At 38.3% G+C, this 22,995-nt stretch overlaps 1 protein-coding gene across 1 annotated transcript; it reads right to left on the bottom strand.

Moving 5' to 3' along the window:
- Positions 1-929: 929 nt before the first annotated feature.
- On the bottom strand, positions 930-10,673 carry LOC108708047 (exonuclease V). Its single transcript, XM_018246330.2, has 6 exons — positions 10,432-10,673; positions 6,624-6,675; positions 5,855-6,126; positions 4,772-4,876; positions 4,252-4,424; positions 930-1,743 (listed from the first exon to the last, which is right to left on the bottom strand). The coding sequence occupies exons 1-6, from the start codon at positions 10,607-10,609 to the stop codon at positions 1,276-1,278; spliced, it is 1,248 nt and encodes a 415-aa protein (XP_018101819.1). The 5' UTR covers positions 10,610-10,673; the 3' UTR covers positions 930-1,275.
- Positions 10,674-22,995: the final 12,322 nt, after the last annotated feature.

Genomic DNA, 22,995 nt, shown 5'->3' with positions numbered 1-22,995 from the left:
GATTTTGGAAAAACAGTAAAAAATAAATAATGGAAAGTAATTGAAAAAAAGTTTTTATTTCTGGGCAACAATCTGAAAACAACTGAACTGAAAAAAGTGTTTGGAAGGTGAACAACCCCTTTAAGCGATAAAAGCATAAAATAGTGTGATAATTACTGTGAAATGTAACACCTCCAAGTAGTAGACATTACTAAAAAACATCAGATAGATTAATGAATTGAGGACTTGTAGGGCAGCAATTTAAGAGCTTTATGAGGAACTGGAGCCTTATCTACAGACACATTTTCACGATACCTTGGGCAGGTCCAGAATGCACTACGTTCTGTGTTGTGGAATTATATCAAGTTTCCCAGGAAAAGAAATGACTAGAGTACTGTAAAAAGAGAACTCAACTCTGTCAGTGGCATCCCATATGTCTTATGTGCTATAGATTGCACTAATATAACGCATGCTACAAAATACTGCACACAATTCACTGAAAATTAACGAAAAAAAATCACAGACAAGTGAACTTTTAGTGAATCGATCGTAATTCTAAAAATAGTGATGCCATTTTTAAGGCCTACTATAAATAACACTCCCTCTTTTTCGACCTTTTGTGAATCAGCCTCTTTTTGTGTATTATTCATAAAGGGCTCGTAGCATCAAAAAGATTATAGGTTTAAACACGCTACAACATATAATGCAGCATTAAGCTTTATTTTCTTTTGTTCCACAGTTTGATACTGTGCTACAGAAGCAGTTCCCTCAAAGCTGAGTGTGCTAAAAATGGTACAGGTTTGGGACCCGTTATCCGGAAACCCATTATCCAGAAAGCTATGAACTATGTAAGGGTATTGACACAGACCAATATAGTAAATACCTAAATGATAAAAACTAGCAGATGCAAATAAGAATATTACTCACTGAACACCAATAGTAACAATAAACATTTTTACTGTTTTTTTTATTATAAAAAATATATTATTTCAAAATAATAAAGAAGAATTTGGAATGGAGGGGGAGTTTATTAAAATATATGGCTGCTTAACCTGATGAAGGACTGATTTTATTTAAACACACGTTTACAGAATTTTGTCCAGTAGTAAATTATTTACATTCTTCATATTAAAAGTGAAAGAGTAATATCCTAAGGCCAATGTGAATTGTTCTAGAGTGGCATACGGTGGTTCACTGTGGCACCTTTGGGATCATGCGAAAACTTTGCAGCTATTAGAGAGTTGTAACGTGGAAATTCCTAAAATGTAAGGGAAACAAAGGATAACATAACAATGTTTACTTTGTTCTTTTGCTTTGACCAGTTCTTGATAAATGCTCTGATCTCCTTGTTCTCCATTCACAGATACTGGCAAAGCTACAGTGTCTACACTTCCAAGCTTCTTCAATGTCAACTCCCTGTGCTTCCTTCTGACCTTTCCAGAATGATAAGCATGAATTCAAGAGCTCCATAAGCTTTTCCTCTTCAAAAGTCACTGTTTTGAATCCCAGTGAGGTTCCATCTGCTTGATAGCAATACTCTAGTTTCAGACAGTCAATTGTTGGGAGTTCTGAAAAAGTGAGGTTCAGGCAAGTTAGGTCTAATAGGTCTCCAAATGTAGAAGCGGTAAATCCAGCTCTCTTAACATGTTCAATCACTTGTTCTCCTAAAGCTTGGTCTGGTTTTAACTGCAAATGCTGAATAAAAACATCAGGCTGCACTAACCCAGTCACCATTCCATCAAAGAGCAGCTTGTACAAAGACACCTGAAAAACAAATACAAGAATTGGTATTTCACCACACACTTTTATCAGTTTTGTTTTATTTCCACAAATAACCATGGGTAGAAAAGACCAAACATAAACAGAGAGCAGACTAAACAGACATAAACAGGGAGCTAAAGGGATCAGAAAGCATGTGGATTCTGTAAACAGTAAAAGTTGAAAATAAAGCTAGATTTTATTTGTAATTGTTTCCGCAGACAGAAAGAAAAAAGGTGCATGGGAACAAAAAAATGCTCCCCAGCAAATCACATTGGAGTGCAGTTGTGTCACTGGAGTGCTACATTCAAATGTGAAAAGAGTTGGGGAGCAACACAAACATAAGAAAAAAAGTTACTGGGGGTGCCAAATAAGGGCTGTGATTGGTAGCGTAGCCTGTGTGTGGACTGGTAGCCTACAGAAGAATAATTGGCAGTATATCTGATTTTAAGGCAACTAAATAAGCACCTGCTTTGAGGCAACTGGGAGCAACATCCAAGGGGTTGGTGAGCAAGATGTTACATAGTTAAATCGGGTTGAAAAAAGACCAAATTCCATCAAGTTCAACCCCTCCAAATGAAACCCAGTGTCCATACATCCACACCGACCCCTCCAAACACTTACATAAACTATGTGCATATAATATATATACTCACGAGCCACTGGTTGGGGATCACTGATATAAAGGATAGGTAAATACAGTAATTCATTGCTATGCTACAGGACTAAGAACAAACAGGGGGTAATGTAAATCAATATTGCAGGCATAAAAATGGCAACCTCAAATATTATTTGCTTAATTGTGCCTAGTAAAGAGGAACACTATTCAAAGTTTTTCCTCTCAGGGTATAAGCAATACATCTCTTTCCTCTCCAGTAACTAGTTTCTTATATCTTAAACATGCTTCCCCAATGGCATCAGGCCATGCACCCAACAATCGGCGAGGGCACACCCCATAGCCATTGTATTAAACAGGATTTTAATATGGAGCTGCTAAGACTGTGAGGCAGCCCCTGTTCAGTGAGCACCCAGCCATTTACTATTAACTAGGGATGCACCGAATCCAGGATTCGGTTCGTGATTCGGCCCTTTTCAGCAGAATTCGGCCGAATCCCTCTGCCCGGCCAAACCGAATCCTAATTTGCATATGCAAATTAGGGGCGGGGAGGGAAATTGAGTAACTTTTTGTCAGAAAACAAAGAAGTAAAAAATGTTTTCCCCTTTGCATATGCAAATTAGGGTTCGGATTCGGTTCGGTATTCAGCCAAATCGTTCACAAAGGATTCGGGGGTTCGGCTGAATCCAAAAAAGTGGATTCGGTGCATCCCTACTATTAACCCTTGTGGTGTGCCAAACTGATACATTATGTAAGACATATAAGACAGAACCTCCAAGCCGTTAAATAGTCACACAGGGGCTAATTATCCAAACTGTTAGCACACTGGCCAAAAGTCAATATAGTGTGTGATTTGGCTATACACAAAAATGGCCAAATTATACTGATCCAGTGGTTTGCAGGTTAAGCGACTGGATTGTAAGGGTGCTGCCATTTAAAAGTAGGACACTGATTTCTCACTCATGTTGTAGCAACTCCCTTGCATATATCCAGAGGCTTAAATAAACCTAAAAATAATGGAACCACAGCAGCAATGTAGGTAGCAGACAGGTGTTGCTTTGTCACAACAGTGATACGTAAGCATTGGACAGGCTGTTGTGCAGCTGAAAACACTGAGGGTCATTTATTAACACTGGGCAAATTTGCCCCTGGGTAGTAACCCATGGCAACCAATCAAATTGCTGCATTCATTGTTCTTTTAACAGTTGGCTTTAAAAAGATAATCACTGGTTGATATAGGTAACTGCCCTTGGGCACATTTGCCCAGTGTCGATAAATGAGCCCCACTATGTTCTAAGCATAAGCATCAGAGAAAAACTGAGAGACTGGTGAGAAAGTGTGTGATGCTAGGAATGACTGCGTAACTATGACTAGTGTACACATATTGAAACTAAGCTGTGTTTTACAATAATACACATTAGACTTACAACAAATGTACTACCAAAATCTGACAGAATGAAGCAGCAATAGAAACACCTTCAAAAAACAAAAGTGAGCCTAACAGCAAGAATATAATTATAGGTATGAAACATGTTTCTGTTGAGTCCTACACTATTTTGGAAGCATGTATCTAAACACAGTAACAGAGCTTGTAGTCAATTTCCTGTAGTGAGGGAGAAAGAAAATAATGCTGAAAAATAGGTACATATTGCAAAGGGTAAAGGTGGCCATATATAAGCAGATTTAAGTTACTGATTTGGCCTTTTCAGACCAAGCTGGCGGTGTATCTGCCCATGTATGCCCATACTCTCCAATGGCCTATCCGATATATATGTGGTAAAAAATCATCCAAATATCTATTCCAAAAATCAGGGCGAGTAACTCATTGGCTTGTTGGTGTGTCTCTCTCCTGGGGACTTTGCCAAATGAATGCTTCTTCATGTGTATGGCCAGCTCACCTGGAATTGGTGGGTGACGGTTTGAGAAGTTCCTGGCAAAGTAGGTGTTGTCCGTGTTTTTAACTCTCTGAGCTCCAGTTCACCTTTGGGAGTGTAGCCTAGCTCATCTATCATTCCAACAACAAATATCCCATTAAGTTCTCTAAACACAGGAAATTCTCGAACACGAGCTCCTGAAAAAATAACGGTGACAGGCTGTGGCATCTGCTCAGACTACAGGACAAATACAATTTACACATTTGAGGGTCCATGTCCTGCCATATAATATAAATAAGAGAAAAAAAAATTGTGAGAGAAAACTATTAAGCCTATTGGCACCACTATGAAATATCAGAGGGGCAAGGTACACTTTGCACCATCATTGTTAATGTTCCCTATTGTGCCAAACCTAGTAACAATAGCAGCTATGCACAGTGCTAACTTGGCTGCAGAAACCATCAGAAACAATCAGACACTACATAATGTTTACTGCTGCTTGTGTTAGATTAGCAGAATGTTATTGTATGTCACAAAAGCATACCTGACTGCAAAACTGGTATCATTGATAAGATATTAAGAAATTTTATTGCCCAAGAATCTTCTTTTGTCTGTGTGGTAACAGACACAACATCATGCACTTCCAGCTCTGAAAAAAAGGTTTATTGTTAATATAATGGTATTCTGATGCAAACATACACGTTTCATGATGCCAAGTCACTAAGCTATATATGACAATAGAGCACAAGGGCATATGGTCCTATGTATATATGTGGTTATTGTATAACATTTCTCTATGTGGTTGTGTGGTCGGTGAATATACCTAATAAAAATGTTTAAAAAGGTGCTTAGTAAAACTGCAGCACCATTTTATTCATAAGGTCAGAATGGATTATTTCCATCTCTGTTACTAAAAATGTGATTATTCAATATGAGGCAAAGTATAAGGGTATATCATGCTTATGTCAATTGTGTTACAGGAAATGAAATAGCCCATATAAACAGGAGTAACCCATAGCAACCAATCAACAGGTTGCATTTACTGGCCCTCTGTTTAAAAGCAAGCACCTTATTGGTTGCTATGGGTTACTGCTCCTGGGCAGTAGTGCCTTTTATTACATATGGGGTTTAGGCTAATGGAAGGATTGTTTTCTCCACAAGGGGTATACAGCTGATCCACTTCCTACCATTACCTTTATGTGTGTGTGTGCTGGAAGGAACAGAATTAGCCTGTACAGAGAGATCATATCTAGGCACAAAAATTAATACTTTAGAATTGTTTTGTTCCACACACCACTCTGTGTGTGTGTGCCGACAGTCTGATCCTGTGCCAATCAGTGCTTACACTTACAGGGAGCAAAAGGCAGCAGACAGGCTTTTCTCTGCTGTTATAGATTTATGCCAGCAGAGAAAAATGGCCTGTTTGTCATTGGCCTTACTGAAAAAGCAGGGCAAAAATAAGGGTGGCCATACATGGGCAGATTGAAGATGCTGATATTGGTCCTTTAGACCGATTTGGCATCTTATCTGTCAGGTAAAAATGATTTTTGGGTTGACATTCCCTTTAACTGCTTTGTTAAGAAAATTAATGGTATGAAAATGACCTTGTTTTTTCCCATGGTCTTACCTCTTGCCAGATGTATACTAGCTCCTTTATTCATTGCATCAGTCTTCTCTAGCTTTAGAAGTTCAGGAAACTCAAATTCATACATCATCTGCTGCTCACACCATGCTTGGGAGCATAGGTTGGTTACCCATAAGTACTTCATTCTGTATTTCTCCATTGGCATTATCGGCATCTGCTTACGCTTTCTGTGTGAACTGCCTTCATGACCCTGTGACTTTTCCTTGTTTTCCTCTATTTGGAAAGACACTACTGAGCAACCTGCCACATCAGCACTAAAAAAAAAAAAAAAAAATTCGATACAAACTGCATTTATCTGACAGAGATCACATCAGAGTTTCATCCACCAAAACCATTGTTTTTAGGTGCGCACACAAGCACAAAAATCAAACTGCATGACAAATGTGCATGTGAGTGACCAGCACAAGTGTCTATAACTTTAATAATATTATTTATACATTTTATGCATTGTTTTTCTCACTATGGGTTATGGGCAACCCGTTGGGTCACTTGTAATTGAAGGAAGAGCAAAGAATCACAGGTAAATGGCTGAATTAGTTCAATCTATTCTTCCATGAATGCAAACTATCGTTTAACTTTTTTCATGTTAACGTAATTAAACTTTTCTATATTACAAATTATGCAGTAAAAATTGTAGATTTGCTCAGCTTGTAAAAAGGCAAGGTTAACAACTGCAATGTGCAAATTGTAGCACAAGCTTTGGAAAATATGAACAGATTTTTGTTGACTGACAACTAAACAAAGTACATACCAGTTCCCAGAGCTCCTGGATCCACCTTCTGTGGTTTGGACCATCTTTCCACCTAAACAGATGAGAGTTTTTAAAACATATTTCAGCAGCACTCCGGTTCAGTGAAAATATAATTTATTTGTGCAACATTATGTCTCTTTATAGGCCCCTGGTAACACCTCACCTGAAGTATGCAGTGCAGTTTTGGGCTCCAGTTCTTAAAAAGGATATAAATGAGCTGGAGAGAGAGTGCAGAGACGTGCAACTAAACTGGTTAAGGGGATGGAATATTTAAACTAGGGATGCACCGAATCCACTATTTTGGATTCGGCTGAACCCCCGAATCCTTTGCCAAAGATTCGGCTGAATACAGAACCGAACCCTAATTTGCATATGCAAATTAGGGGTGGGAAAGGAAAAACATTTTTTACTTCCTTGTTTTGTGACAAAACGTCACGCAATTTCCCTCCCCGTCCCTAATTTGCATATGCAAATTAGGATTCGGTTCGGCCTTGCAGAAGGATTCGGCCAAATCCTGCTGAAAATGGCCGGATCCCAAACCGAATCCTGGATTCGGTGCATCCCTAATTTAAACTGTCTAGGTTGGAGTTGGCGCTTCTGAGGGGACATGATTAATCAGATTAAATGATCAGTGTACCAGAGGCACCCACATACCTCTCAACATTTTAAAACCAGAACAAGGGTCAAAAGGTTGTGCCCACACTAATTTTGTAGCCACACCCCCTAAATATCATGTCCATTTTACAAAATTAGGCAGGTTGTGGAATGTTTGAACACATTTATATGGCCATTTTTTACAGTGATGATCGAATCTGACCTGTTTCGGCGAAAATTTACGAAATAGGCAAAATGAGCCAAAATGCATTGAAGTCCATAGGCCACAATTTTTTTTCACGTGTTACAATTTTTTTCACTCCTTGAAGTCTATGGATATCATTTTTGAGGCGAAACTTGGCGAAAAATTCTGCTCATCACTAGTGCTGAGTATTCTGGGCTCTCTACCAAAAGCCCTCTTATTTGATCAAGTGTTAGAAACTTTGTATTTTTTTAGGGTGTCAGTGCAGGAGATCAAACAGAAAAGGTGGCCATACACGGGCCGATAAAAGCTGCCGACAGACCGAGTCGGCAGCTTATTGGCCCGTGTATGGGGGGCCCCCGACGGGCTTCCCCGATCGAGATCTGGCCAAAAGTCGGCCAGATCTCGATCGGATGGGACTAAAATCCCGTCGGTTCGCGGCCGCATCTGTTCATTGATTCGGTCCCGCGATCCGACTGCCCATTTGCGTACGCTAGGATCCGATCGTTGGGCCCTAGGGCCCACGATCAGATCAGCCCGATATTGCCCACCTCAAGGTGGGCATATCGGAGGGAGATCCGCTCGTTTGGCAACATCGCCAAACGAGCGGATCTCTCCATGTATGGCCACCTAAACACATGACATTTTACTAACAATCAGGGACTATGGGCTGAGCTGCCAAAAGGACTGTCCTACAGAAAACGGGACAGTTGGGAGGTATGCACCCCTTTCGACAAGAGGAAAATAACTTTCATTAGACGCATCGTAGGTGGATCGTTAAAATGAGGGCAGTGAGGTTGTGGAATTCCCTGCTGGGTGATGTTGTAATGGCAGATTCTATTAATGCCTTTAAGAGTGGTATGGATGTCTTCTTGAACAAGCATAATATCATAAGCTAGTTATTATAGATACTGGCATCTGTATGGATAGGTCTGTACAAATATTTGCATATATGGTAAAGGGGTTCATTTGGAGAACGTGATGGACCTTTCTATACAGTCACATATATAAACCATATATACCGATACCAGTACTAAATTAACTGTAGATTCCAATATCTGTAGAAATAAGTCAAATCAACTGGACATACTGTGTTTTTTTCCTTGAAGACGTTTCACCAGCTGTTTTGGGACCTCTCCCTGGAAGGTTTAATAACACCTCAAAGCTCCAATCATGCTAATACAATCAACAACTTCATGACACTCTTGCGGGTTATGATAAACAGATTATGCTGATTGGAGCAACATTCCCGAGGATCTATTCCTGAAGAAAGAACCTATTCACAAATTATTCTGAATTGAGAAGGCCAGTTGGATGACTGGTGAAACGTCTTCAAAGAAAAAAAAAAACATAGCAAGTCCAGTTGATTTGACTTATTTCTACAGATATATCATGAGAATCTTCACAAACATATAGATCCCAATAGCCTTGGGTCTTATTTTATATGGCGATGTGACGGGTCTAGTGCAGTGGTTCCCAACAAGTAGCTCGCGAGCAACATGTTGCTCACCAACTCCTTGGATGTTCCTCCAGTGGCCTCAAGGCAGGTGCTTATTTTTGAATTCCCAGCTGGGAGGCAAGTTTTGGTTGCATAAAACCAGGTGTTCTGCCAAATAGAGCCTTCTGTAGGCTACCAGTCCATGAAGGGGCTACCGAACAGCCAACAACAGCCCTTAATTGACATCCCCATGGAATTTTTCATGCTTGTCTTGCTCTCCAACTCTTTTTTACATTCAAATGTGGCTCACAAGTAAAAAAAAAAAGGTTGGGGACCCCTGGTCTAGTACTACATCACAAGTATTGTGATTGGTTTTTAAATACTCTGACATAGATGTAGAGTGGAGTGCAAGCTGTTGGATAATTTATGAAATAGTTATATGTCTATTATTGCTTTGCCTGCTATGCTGATTATGGTATATACTCATTAATTAAAGACACATAACGTGCCAGTATTCCATGGACATATGTACCACACCAGGGCCGCCATTAGAAATCACGGGGCCCTGTTCATCAAACACATTGGTGTTCAGTAGAACTGAACTTGTGGCTTCAGGACTTCAACTTTGCCTCCTTTCGCAACTTTGGGTCTTTTCGCCGCTTCAAGACTTCAATTTCAGCTCCTTTCGTTTTTTTTGTCGCTTCAGGACTTCAATTCCGACTCCTTTTATGACTTTGGGTCTTTTTGCCGCTTCAGGAATTCAATTTCAGCTCCTTTTGTTTATTGCCGCTTCAGGGCTTCAATTTCAACTCATTTCATGACTTTGGGTCTTTTTGCCGCTTCAGGACTTAAATTTCAGCTCCTTTTGTTTTCTTTTTTGCTGCTTCAAGACTTCAATTTCGACTCCTTTCGTGACTTCGGCTCATTTCGGCGCTTTGGGAATCGACTTCGGCTGTTTTCGTGACTTTGGGTCTTTACATTGCTTTGATACTTTCGGGACTGGCTGTTCGGCACTTCAGGAGAGGCGGCACGGCTTTGGCGCTGTCAAGAGGGGCCCGGTTATTTCGAAAAGTGCAGCACAGCCAGGCCCCCATTCAGGCCCTGGCCCGGTACAGCAGTACCCCCTGTGCCCCCCTGATGGCGGCCCTGTACACCACATGTAAACGAATGAATTGTGCAATTTTCTTTTTGCTCTACCTTTTTTTCCACAAGATGTTGAAGCTGAATGCACTGCTAAACTGCAAATTTAACCTTTTACTACACAGACGATTTTATACCATTACATATATAAGGACTTGCAATCTATCATAAAATATTTTTTGCGGGACAAATAGCAGTAAATTTTTATTTTCATATTACTGGTCTCTGTAATAACTCCGTTTAGTATATACTGACGTGTTGACAATTTATAATGCTTATGTTTGCGCATTTTGTATACAGTAGCAAAGCATATTGTCGAGCATACGAACATTCATTCTGAATTTCGCAGCAGTAAATAAACCCAAGAGAAGCAACTCGCACTTCCTCAAATATTGCACAGATGGTAACCACGCCCACCATGTTACGTCACTCACCTCCCTTGTCCTCATTTACGGCTTCTTCGTGTATCTTCAGCAGCTCCGAGTCGCTAATGTCCGAAAACTCATCTTCATCACTATGTTGTCCGTGCATAAACAACGCGTCGCTGTCCTCTTTAGTAGCAGTGTCTATACATGCCCCAGTCTGCAAATTTAACTCTCCCGCATCTGACATTTTGCGCCTAAAGACGCTCGCAAAGCGCTTAGGAAGCTGGGCAGTAGCGCGTATTGGCTGCGTGTGTGTGACGTTGCAGTACTACACCCGCCCCATTCATTGTATAACAGTACGCTCGGATACAGCAGGCTTCTGTATTTGTGTTGAGAAACATAATCTTATGGCTCTTGCAGTGCACTTGCATCTACAGACAGAGATGTTTCGTTTTGGGGATTTTTGTACACTTTTCCAGGGCAAGATTTTTCGTTTAATAGGAAAACAATGTATTGTCTTTTTTTTCTCAGGATAAGCAGCAACCTTTTTACTACATCTGTTTGGATTTGTGTATAATTCTATATATAGGACTGAATCAGGGAAAGCTATTCAAGTGTTAAGTGATTCTGCTGCATTTGGCCACAACTGCTCTATTCCCAACCAGGCCCCTGGTCTGCCATAACAACGCCTCCAATCTTGTCAATCCCTGACATGCATTTCACCAGAATAGCTGTAAACACCTGGCAATGCCATTATATGGAATGTAGTTCAGCCCCTAGCTCACTTTATTACTATAAGGCTTTAGTAAAATGAGCCGCACCGTGACTTGTAGTTTTACCTCAATCTTTGCTCCGGATGAGACCTCTTATTGACGGGACGAGGCCTTGCAACACTGTGGAGGAAGGGTGTACTACACTGTAATCATTAGGATTATACACTGGAGTAATCCCAGTTTTCAGCCTTTTCCCTAAATGGAGCTTTACAGGTGTCTCTCTAGATTCTACTCTGACACATAATCCCTAATCTGGGCAGTTAGTACCCAGGATGGAGTCTTGATGGAGCCTGTGCCGCTGAGCTGAATAGCCATAACTATCCATCACTCCTAGACTGACCTATTAAAGCGAGTATCTTATCATTTGCTAATCCTGACCTTGTCTAGGCTCCAGGTGCAAACCTAGACAAGGTCAGGACTGGCAAAATGGACCCTGTGCATGTGTATACTGAGCTTATATACAGTATAACCCCAAATTTACCTCCCTGGATTTAACGTTTTCCTACCTTTTACGTCGTTTTGCAGTCCCACCAATTTGCGACTGCAGATGTCATCATGAGCATGCGCCACTAGGAAGGGCCAGGTCAGCGCTTAGCTGGAAAGCACAGAGATTGTGTACACGGAGAGCGATACCAGCGCAGTGACGTCACGGGCGAGCTGAGAGACTCACTCAGGCTGGGTTGGTGGCGCTGTCTGTCCCGAGCAGAGGAGGACAAGAAGGCAGAATGGGATCCCAGGCAGAGTACATCTATTGTACCTTCAGCCCTAAAGAAGTATGTGAGAGTGGTGCATCACTATGTGCCAGTAAATGTCTATTACTAACACCTTCAGCACACAGGCAGCAGTATAGACCAGGTGGCAGATCATTTCACTAATGTGCCCAAATATTACTGCTTCAGCTACACAATTCCTGATCGCACTGTGCTGGGAGGCCACATTATTATTAATTACATGATGGAGGCTGAGGGCCACTGTAAATTTGAAAATGGGCTGCAATTGGCCCCCGGACCTAACTTTGGACATGCCTGCTGTAGGAGAATGCAGTAAAATCAGGGAATACATTTATCAGTCCCCTTCATTACTTTTGTAATCTGTCTGCCTCTTGACATCACTAGTCCGCCTCTAACATCTGCAGCGCCCCTGGCAGTAAAAAAAAGCTAAAAAGTGGAAACCCAAACCAAACACCCCAATGTGCTCATACCAAAGAATGTGGGTTGTAGAGACCCTTAAAATTAAAGTAATGCATACAAATAGTCACATCCTTACCTCCCAACTTTTGAAAAATGTAAATGGGGACAAAAAGATTTGCGTACATGGAGCAGTGGAATTTTTTTGATCACGCCCATTTTGTAGCCATACCCCCTAAAGAACATACAGGACATATTTTTATGTGTTATTACAGTTTGCTAACAAAGGAGAAATTGTCCTTTTAGCTGAAAGTCTCAGTTCTCCCAAGAGACCAGCTTATCTTATTAGTTACTGTATCTTTGCTTATCTTATTAGTTTCAAATGTATGTATGTAAGTGCAAGTGCTGAGTATTCTGCAAAGACCTATCTAATTGTTTCAGGAACTTATCTTTTTCTAGTGTCAGTACAGGAGATCAAAGAGAAACTCGAGACAGAATCCTGGATTGTGGGTTGAGGTGTCAAAATCAGGGCTGTCCCGTCAAAATTGCAACAGTTGGAAGGTCACAGCTGTCACTTCAGTTACTGCAAAATCAAAACATTGCCAGAATTTTGTGTGTGATAAAAGGTGTCAAAGGTTCATCACAGAAATCCATTTTGGAACGTACTAATCCAAAATAGGTAAATGTCTTTTTACTCCAAACTACCAAACAGGAAGCTTGATAAAGTTAACAATTATAAATGAATAGTACCTAAAAAGTGAGTTAAATGTGTCTGGGAATAAAGGGCTCTAGATGCATAGAGATTGTCACAGAGGTGTGGAGAACAGACCAACTACAGCAACTTAACCTGGTATAGCAATGGTAGATACTGACACTGGGCACAAAGCAAACAACAAAAGTACAACTTTAAAATCCCAACACTTCACTTCATAGAACCATCTAGGAATGAGAATGTAAGTCATGCTAGGTGTGCCACTGTGCTGTTATTTCAGCGGTGAGGGGGACTGCATGGTGGAGTGTGTCTCAAGGCTGTAGCCTGTACTGTTAAAGAGGGTTTGGACTGTACATCATTGTCACTGGGCACATCATATTGTATGATGTACCCATACTGAAGGTGTTCCTTCAATGCAATGAATCTGTCTCTTTGTTTTTGTGAAAAGTCTGGATACAGTGATATTGTTGATCCAATGTGGACAATGCGGTCTCATGTCAAATTTCAAATTGATGTAAAAAGATTTCTGTTTCCTTGTGACAGAAACCCTTTAAACCTGTGCTATAGACTGCAACAGAGGGTATAAAAGCATAAAGTTAATGGACCGAAGACATTTATAACTACTTTGTATTCTATTTTATTCATTTTTTATTTATTAATTGTGTTATTCTATTTGATTCTATTTCTATTTTTTTCTGTTTTATTCTATTTCATACAAATGATTTTTTTTTTTTGGACAGATTGTGAGAATGGAAAGAGAGGTTTAGCCAATAGAGCAATGGAACCCAAAATTGGTTAGAAAGTATATTTTAGATGCTACTTAATCCCGATAGAGGGTGGTGAAAAGATTTACACCAATAATGAAGATGTCTTATACTGCTTGTATAGAACCTGAAAGTTTTGGTTTAAGTGTGGCTTTGAAATCACCTAAATTTGGGTAAAAACTAAGTAAAGTTGCAAGGAAATGTAAAAATACTATTGGCAATAAATGTCCACTTTGTTTAATTTGCATAATCTTTGGAGATTAATTGTTCCAAATAAATAGTTTGAACGTTGTACTTACTGTCTTAAAGGAGAAGGAAAGCTACGGAGGCATTTTATTGCCAATAGATTAGCTGCAATAGTGCAAGCTAGAATGCTATATTTATTCTGTAGCATGTTTTACCATACCTGAGTAAAAAGCTCTAGAAACTCTCTGTTTGTTTAGAATAGGAGCTGCAGTATTAACATGGTGTGACATCACTTCCTGCCTGAGTCTCTCCCTGCTCTGGGCTCAGATTACAGTAGAGAAGGGAGGGGGGTGGGGAAGAGGAGCAAACTGAGCATGCTCTTGCCCAGGGCAATGAGGTTTAAGATGAAGGCAGGAAGTCTGATAGAGAAGCCCATGTGTACACAATAGAAGGAAAGAAATGCAGTGTTTCTTTTGACAGGGGACTCAGAGCAGCATTACTTTGGGGGTTTACTGGTATATTTAGATGGACCTTTCTAACTTAGTTTTAACCTTTCCTTCTCCTTTAAAATTGATTGTTAAGTAAATATAGAAACTTGGTCCAGGTGGATAAGGGTAGTCCTGGTGTCTATTACTGGGCCTAAGATAAATATCTTGTATACATTGGATTACTTTTTATTTGTATTTACACACTGCAACATTTAGACATTTGTATAAGTGGGCCTTTGGTGGGAATTTGACAGAGAGGGCCAGAGTCATCAAGGCATAGCAGCATATCATTTACATTAAGTGAGATATTAAAAAGTGCTCTGTTATTGAACCTCCGCTTTCATAGCTGGATTTCATGGCTAGGAAACTCAACTTTTAAACATGATTTTGAATGGCTTACATGGGCTAGAGCTAAACTAAATATTCAGAGATCCATTTTTCCACATTCTGATTTTAGAAACAATTAAAAAATATTTTCTCTAAAACCATGAATGCCAAATTTAAAAAAATAACCTCATATAAAAAGCACAAAGGAATAAAAAATGTGTAACTAATTCGAATACCAATACAAAAACCTTGAAATTCTTGAATTTTCCCACAAATACAAATGGAAAAAAAAGCATCAACAAAACGTAAGATTTTACAATTAGAAGAGAACAACTCCCATCTACATGACAGCTTTTAGAAGGCAAAGTTTTGTATTAGTGTTTCGCATTTTTTTGTTTGATAAATTACAATTTTTTTGGTGGTTTAGAGTAATTAGTAAAATTCCAAATTTTTAAAAACGAATTATACACATCAGTAAATAAGCCCCATAAGGACGTCTTTTTCACACTGAAGAAAACATATTTGAAATACAGGTATGGGACCTGTTATCCAGAATGCTCGGGACCTGGGGTTTTCCGGATAACGGACCTTTCCGTAATTTGGGTCTTCATGCCTTAAGTAGAAATTCATTTAAACATTAAATAAACCCAATAGACTGGTTTTGCTTCCAATAAGGATTAATTATATATTAGTTGGGAAGAAGTACAAGCTACTGTTTTATTATTACAGAGATAAAGGAAATCATTTTTAAAAATTTGGATTATTTGGAGAAAATGGAGTCTATGGGAGACAGCGATTCCGTAATTCGGAGCTTTCTGGATATTGGGTTTCCGAATAAGGGATCCTATACCTGTATCAGCTTTTCTTTACAGCATTACTTAGTCTAAAAATAGTTGCACACAAAAATCACATAGTTGCATTAATTTCCAATGTTGGTGAAAATCTTCAATGTTTTAATGAAGTGAAAAAATAAAATAAAAACCTCCCATATAGAAACACAGCAGCTTTTATTTGGCAAGTTTTTCATGCACATTTTTGAGAATTTTTCTTTAATTATGACTATTTACATAGTCTTGCTTTTATCCAGTAAGCTTCTCCAACCATTAATTATAGTTTGTCACGCAAATGATAAAAAATAAACGCTGAAGGATATTTCTTTCCTTCTCTTTAAATGTACACACTTCTAATAGCCTGTAATTTATGCAATAATTGTTTCTGTGAATTAACACTGATTTTCTATGTTGTACTCTTTTTGCTTCATCAGCTTATTGCTAGAATTGATTGGCCTTTCAACTTTCTGTTAATTGTTTGTTTCTGCTGTTTCCAGTTTGCTGATATACGCATCAAGTTTTAACTTTAATTACTGCATTGAACATTGTCCACAGCATTAATGCTGTCAGATGTCACCTAGCAGGCTAATTAACTTTGACATAGCAGCTAATTCTTCAAGACAGAATGTAAGCTGGTTTGTAAGAATTCCATATTTCTGTTAAAGACATCTGCTAAAAACCCAGTATTATGTAGAATAAAATTATTTAGGATGTTCAAGTTTCTTCCCTCTAACTGTTGTTAAGCTTCAACTCTTATCAGACCTTGACAGACTTTGGCTGTGTAAATTATAGTAATCAATAATCAACTTATCACTTTAGGAGTGAAGTATTAAACACGTCAAAGTTTTTCTCAGTAAATATATTTCCAATGGGGCTATTGACATGAAATTTACACCATGTCCGTAACAACCCAAGTAATCCACACATACAAAGAAATCAAAACAACATAACATTATTTAAGTTATGTGGAATAAAGTGGAATAACACAGGGAATAAGCATTTCACATATGAAGAAAAGGATGTGCAAAAAGGAATGGAAAGCAAAGAAACCTGCTGAAATATGTTATTTTTTAGAAAGCAATCCTGCCCTCTATCAGTTCAAATTAATATCAGCTTGTTTAGTCCTAATTTATGGCCTATAAAAAGTTTTCTCATTACCAAGGTGTCACACAAGAAGCACCTCATGATGGGTAAAAGCAAAGAGCTCTCTCTAGACCTTTGCAACCTTATTGTTGCAAAACTGATGGCATTGGTTACAGACATATTTCTGAATGTTCCAGTGAGCACCGTTGGGGCCATAATCCGGAAGTGGAAAGAACTTGATTTCACCCTAAACAGGCCTTGACCAGGTGCTTCCTGCAAGATTTCTTAGGAGTCAAAATAATAATTAATAAGAGTTGTCCAAGAGCCAAAGAAAACAATAAGTAATGCACTCAACCAACATGGCCTCTTGCTGCACAACATTTGGACACGCCAATGAAATTCTCGGAGAATATAATCTGAGTCTGGTCAGATGAGACCAAAATTTAACTCTTTGGATGTCACACACCATGTTTGGAGGAGAAATGGCCTTGCACGTGACCCCAAAAACTCCATACCAACAGTGAAGTTTGGAGGTGGGAACATCAAGGTGTGGGGCTGTTTTCTCAGCAAATGGCACTGGGCGACTTCATATCATTGAAGGAAGGATGAATGGAGAACTGTTCCAAGACATTCTTGATAAAAAATGTGCTGCTATCTACCAGGATGATGATGAAACGATGTTGCGGGTCTAAAATTGATCTACCCACACGGACTTCCTGAGTAAATGTGAAAACATTTTACTACTAATTTGAATGCATCACGATTATTCAGCAAGTTCTCTTGATACTGTATGAATATTATGACATTTTACTGCTTTCATTTTTTGATTTGCAGTGTTGGTAATTACTAGATGTTGTCACAAGATGGCAATATGTGCCTTTCAACCTGGCCTGGAATTATAACTCTGCGGCTTCAATTCTTTCCAAGGCAACAGATCAAAGTAAACTATACACACTGATTTACCCATTTACTCTTCAAGTGTCTCTTTCATCAGCATATCTGAATAACTTAACATTTTATATAACAGACAAATAGTGTAGTATTCAGCAGTAAGCATTGGTTAAGTTGGCAGCACACATAAGCGCCATTCCTGAAAAGAAACAAGATCTTCTGTTGGTTACTTTCCAAAAAAAGAGTTTTCTGCATTACTATGGATCTGTAGTAACAAGTTAAATCTTTAATGTATCATGGCACCTCATTGTTTACAAAAAGGAGTGCAGAATTCTGCAGTAGTATGGGTAAGGCTCCACACATTGTGAAATTTGCAATAAAAATGGAAAATTGAAGCCTTAGTTTTGCACTTTTTGCTGCTTTGTAAATAAAGGTCAGTTTAATTGTCCTGAAACCTGTTATCCAGAAAGCTCCATATTACAGGAAGGTGATCTCTCATAGAAACCATTTTAATCAATTATTTCACATTTTTGAAAATGATTTCCTTTTTTTCTGTAATAAAAAACAGTGCATTGTACTTGATCCCAACTAAGATATAATTAATCCTTATTGGAGCCAAAGCAATCTTACTTGGTTTAATTAATGTAAAGGATTTTTTAGTAGATTTACAGTATGGTGTACGGAAAGACCAGAAAACCCCAGGTCTTAAACATTCTGGATAACCGGTTCCATACCTTTAATACCATGCTTTCTAGAAATGGTGCTAAATTTCAGAATACTAAATGATCCCACAATAAACTCTCCTCTAAGTCTCTATGTAAAGTAAAGTACTGCTTTGTGCTGTTGTTTTGCATATAGAAATTATTCCAGGTAGCACAAGAGCTGGTGAACACCAGTACTAAATTCTAAGCAGATACAACAGTGATCCACTCAGTCTTTACATACAGTTCTTTTAACGTCAGAGCAAAATGGTCCACCACCAAACACTAGGTTTTAATATTGCATAGACGGCAGGTATTAAGCCAATAATTACTGTATACACACATATATAATCTACTGATCCAGAGTAAATATTTATGTATGTATGTAGGGCTGCAAAGTATAATGGGCTTGTTAAACGAATAGGAAGGGGAAATGGTTATAAAACACAATAGTATGTATTTTCTGTTATAGCTTGATAAAAATGAAAAGTAAACCTTTAAAATAAGTGAACATAAAATTGATGAGGATGCTATTCTAAGAAGTTTTGCATTTTACATTCATTATTTTATTTTTTTTAATTCCAAGATATTAAGCACCACCTGCTGGTCAGTTTCCGACCATGAAGTAGTTAAGGAAGTTGTCAGGAGAAAGAGGGCCGTTCTGATGTTCTTCTGGTAAGGAAAGATGTGAGAAAAATTATTTAATGTTTTTCCTAACGAAAAGAACATCAGACCAGCCCTCTTTCTCCTGACAACTTCCTTGACTAATTCATGGACAGAAACTGACCAGCAATCGGCAGCGTTCTGATAAAATTCAATCATATTAACAGTACATCACGGGGCAGATTTATCAAGGGTGGAAGTGAATTCGAGGAAATTTATGGAGTAAAAAAATCCAAAATTCGAAGTAATTTTTTGGATACTTCGACCATCGAATAGTATACTACGACTTCCAATTTACTTAGATTCAAAGTAAAAATCGTTTGAATATTCGACCATTCGATAATCGAAGTACAGTCTCTTTAAAAAAACTTCGACTTCAATACTTTGCCAAATTAAACCTGCCGAAGTGCTATGTTAGCCTATGGGGACCTTCTACAACATTTTTCTAAGTCTTTACACAACGAATAAAAATTGTTCGATTGTACGCTGAAATCGTTCAAATCACTCAGTTTTTCTGTTCCAAGACCGCAGGATTGCCAAATTTACCGAAAAAACATTGAATTCGCTATTCAAATTCGAAGTTTTTTAATTCGATGGTCGAATTTCTTCGAAATTCTTCTTCGAAATTCGACCCTTGATAAATCTGCCCCTTAATATAACAGTGTTCCTAAAGATCTGTGTCTCCAAAGATGCCCCAGTAGCTCCCCATCTTCTTTTCTGCTGATTCACTGCACATGCACTGTTCTGCGACCATTCGATAATCGAAATACTGTCTCTTTTATAAAAACTTAGACTTCAATACTTCGCCAAATTAAACCTGCCGAAGTGCTATGTTAGCCTATGGGGACCTCCTACAACATTTTTCTAAGTCTTTACACATCGAATAAAAATCGTACGCTGAAATCGTTCAAATCATTCCATTCGAACGATTTTTATTTGACCGCAGGATTGCCAAATTTGCTGAAAAAAACTTCGAATTTGCTATTCAAATTCAAAGTTTTTTAATTCAATGGTCGAATTTCGAAGTTTTTTTGTTCTTCGAAATTCGACCCTTGATAAATCTGCCCCTTAATATAACAGTGTTCCTAAATATCTTGGAATTAAAAAAACAAATAAATAATGTAAATTGCAAAAATGCTTATAATAGCACTCTCGTCAATTTTACATTCACTTGTTTTAAATGTTTACTTATCCTTTAGAGGTGTTATTTCCCAGGCACTAGATATGTTTTGCACTTAAAGGACAAGGAAAGTTAAACTAAAGAAGTAGGCTAGAAATATTGTACATTATGTTTTGAGCTTCTGTACCAGCCCCAGGTAACCAAAGCCCTTTAGCAGTAAAGATCTGTGTCTCCAAATATGCCCCAGTAGCTCCTCGTCTTCTTTTCTGCCGATTCACTGCACATGCTCTGTTCTGCTGTCACCTACTGAGCTTAGGGACCCACTCACAATATACAGTACACATAGAATAGAAATGTCACACTATAAGGCTGATTAGTAATTAATATGGATAATTATTACATGGCAGCACAGAAACCAGTACAATTAGCATCAGAATTTAATAATCAGCCTTGTAGTATCAGCGTATATTACAGACCAACCTCATTTTCTGCTTGATAATTTACATTACCCCTAAGCTTAGCTTCTCAACAGCTGCTCAGAGCCCACTGAGCATGTGAGTGTCGCAGACACTTTCCAAGATGGTGACCCCCTGTGACAAGTCTAAAGTCCTGGATCATTGTTGCTATTGAGATGCTGAAACTTTAGGATGGTGCAATAAGTGCAGTATATAAAACATGGCATTTTTAGCCCTATTCATTTTTAGGGTTTAGTTCTCTTTTAAACTGGGTATATACACTGTTGAGGTCACCAAATGAATTATCTTTTACTCCTCTGTGCCTTCCTTGGACTTTTGACATATTTGCCTTGCTAGCGGATTGTTAATCCTTCATGCTTCAGTTCAGTCTTTTACTTTGCCTTGTTCCCAACCTGTTTTTAATAAAGTAGTTTCTGTTTGATAAGCAAATGTTAGAGTGCAAAGAAAGTCAGTGCACGCCATAGAAAAATAAAAGCAATTGGTATGTTTGCAAACATTTTTATGTAACTGGTATCAACATGATACATAATTAGGAGAATAGTAAAATTTCATGTACATACCAAGAGGATAGCCTTAATACCCACTATTAGAATCAGCAAAATATGGCAATGAGAAACCCCAACATTTTGGAACAAAGTCCTTTATCAAAGGGAATATCTTCTGTTTTGAGAAGGCTTGCACTGCATGTATTTCAATGTGAAGAAGTATTTGGCTCATTTGCTTTTCTGCTCTTTAAGTCCTACTCCATCAGAAGCCGTATTCAACAGATAAGATCTAAAGAGATAGACACACTGTATGCAAGTTAAACCAGCAGTTCTGGATGTATAGCTGGCAACATGAGTAATTACATTCCTACATCCATGATTAAATGAGGGTTAACGTTTTTCTTTTTTGGTTTTAAAGGGCATGTAAAGTCTAAAATAGAATAAGGCTAGAGATTCTGTATTTTGTATACTAAACATAAACATGAACTTACTGTACCACAAGCCTAATCAAACAAATAATTTATGCTTTCAAAGTTGGCTACAGGGGGTCACCATCTTGTAACTTTGTTAAACATCTTTGCAAGACTAAGACTGTGCACATGCTCAGTGTGGTCTGGGCTGCTCAGGGATCATCATAAACAAAGCTGCTTGAGTTTTGCATGGTTGGGAAGTAAGGCAGGGGCTCCCCCTGTTGTTCATAAGTATGATTGTTTCCCTGCTCAGCAGTTAGGGACCATCTGACAATTCCAATCCACAGCAGTAAATGAAGGGAAAATTTCACTGCATACAGTCAGGTTTCTTATAAAAACGGTACACATTTTTTAATTAAAGAATACTGGAGATAGGTTTCTTTTTCATTAAAGAAAGTTTTTTTGCCTTTACATGCCCTTTAAGGCAGTGTTATATTTGCAGCATGAGACATGTGAATACCTTTTTGATTTAAGAGCACTTTCACTTCATGTCATGCATTGTGAAGGGCTTAGAGCACTTTCACTTCATGTCATGCATTGTGAAGGGCTTTTTGGCTCATTTTGGCCTTCTCATAATAACCGTGTTAGTTTATTTGCTTAGAAAAAAAACAGTATTTGTTCTCCATATGCTGGGCCTGGGCAACACTGATATGAATATTTTCTCATTCCCCGTCAGCCTTAACAAGTCTCAAAGGTCATCTGTCCACAGCTGGGGGTAACATACACTTGATCTGTAATGGCACATGATAATGTGTTAACCTGTCTATTTTGCTTTATATTGTGGTACAGGTATGGGATCCATTATCCAGAATCCCGTTATCCTGCAAGCTTCAAATTATGGGAAGGCCATCTCCCATAGACTCCATTTTATCCAAATAATCCAAATTTTTCTCTGTAATCTTGTACTTTTATCCAGACTAAGATATTATTAATATTTATTTGAGGCAAAACCAGCCTATTGGGTTTATTTAATGTTTAAATTATTTTCTAGTAGACTTAAGGTATGAAGATCCAAATGATGGCATTATCCCTTATCCAGAAAACACCAGGTCCCAAGCATTCTGGATAACCGCTCCCATACCTGTATAAACAAATATTTGGTGCTCAATCCTTTGCAATGTCACTTATTCAGACAATTTGATTTGTGCAATTTACTGATTGTTATCAGCAGTACTAAGAAATGTGAATGCACAAATCTTTACACATGAAAAGATATATTTTTCCACCGAGTGGTTAAGATCAGATTTTTATATTTTAAGATAGGCATCCAAATGCTGAAAATTCAGATCCAATTTGTTCTTGGCTTAAAAGATATTGTTAATGGAATTTGTAAAATTAGAATTGATTTGTTTAATGCCTTGGCATCCATCTCCTCCAGGGTTTGTTTCCACAAAATGATATCTTTATTACTTGGTAAGCAAAAATTTGTAGATTTATGCTACGCTTTTAGGGGCATGGCTTTCTTTGCTGTGTTGAGCTGAATGGCGAGTTATTAATGTTACTGATATGTTGAGCAGAATGGTGTGTTATAAATTTA

The sequence above is a fragment of the Xenopus laevis genome, chromosome 2L, assembly GCF_017654675.1.
Source record: "Xenopus laevis strain J_2021 chromosome 2L, Xenopus_laevis_v10.1, whole genome shotgun sequence".
Classification (NCBI taxonomy): Eukaryota; Metazoa; Chordata; class Amphibia; order Anura; family Pipidae; genus Xenopus; species Xenopus laevis.
Note: the sequence above shows the minus strand (reverse complement) of the source record. Positions and strands in the feature narration are given on the sequence as shown.

What these genes read in the sequence shown, in the direction of transcription:
- LOC108708047 (XM_018246330.2), bottom strand. Translation starts at nt 10,609, where the DNA reads ATGTCAGATGCGGGAGAGTTAAATTTGCAGACTGGGGCATGTATAGAC. An exon ending in TCCAGGAGCTCTGGGAACTG is followed by an intron (nt 6,127 to 6,623) that starts GTATGTACTTTG and finishes TTTTTTTTTTAG; the next exon opens with TGCTGATGTGGCAGGTTGCT. An exon ending in TAGTATACATCTGGCAAGAG is followed by an intron (nt 4,877 to 5,854) that starts GTAAGACCATGG and finishes CCTTTTTTTCAG; the next exon opens with AGCTGGAAGTGCATGATGTT.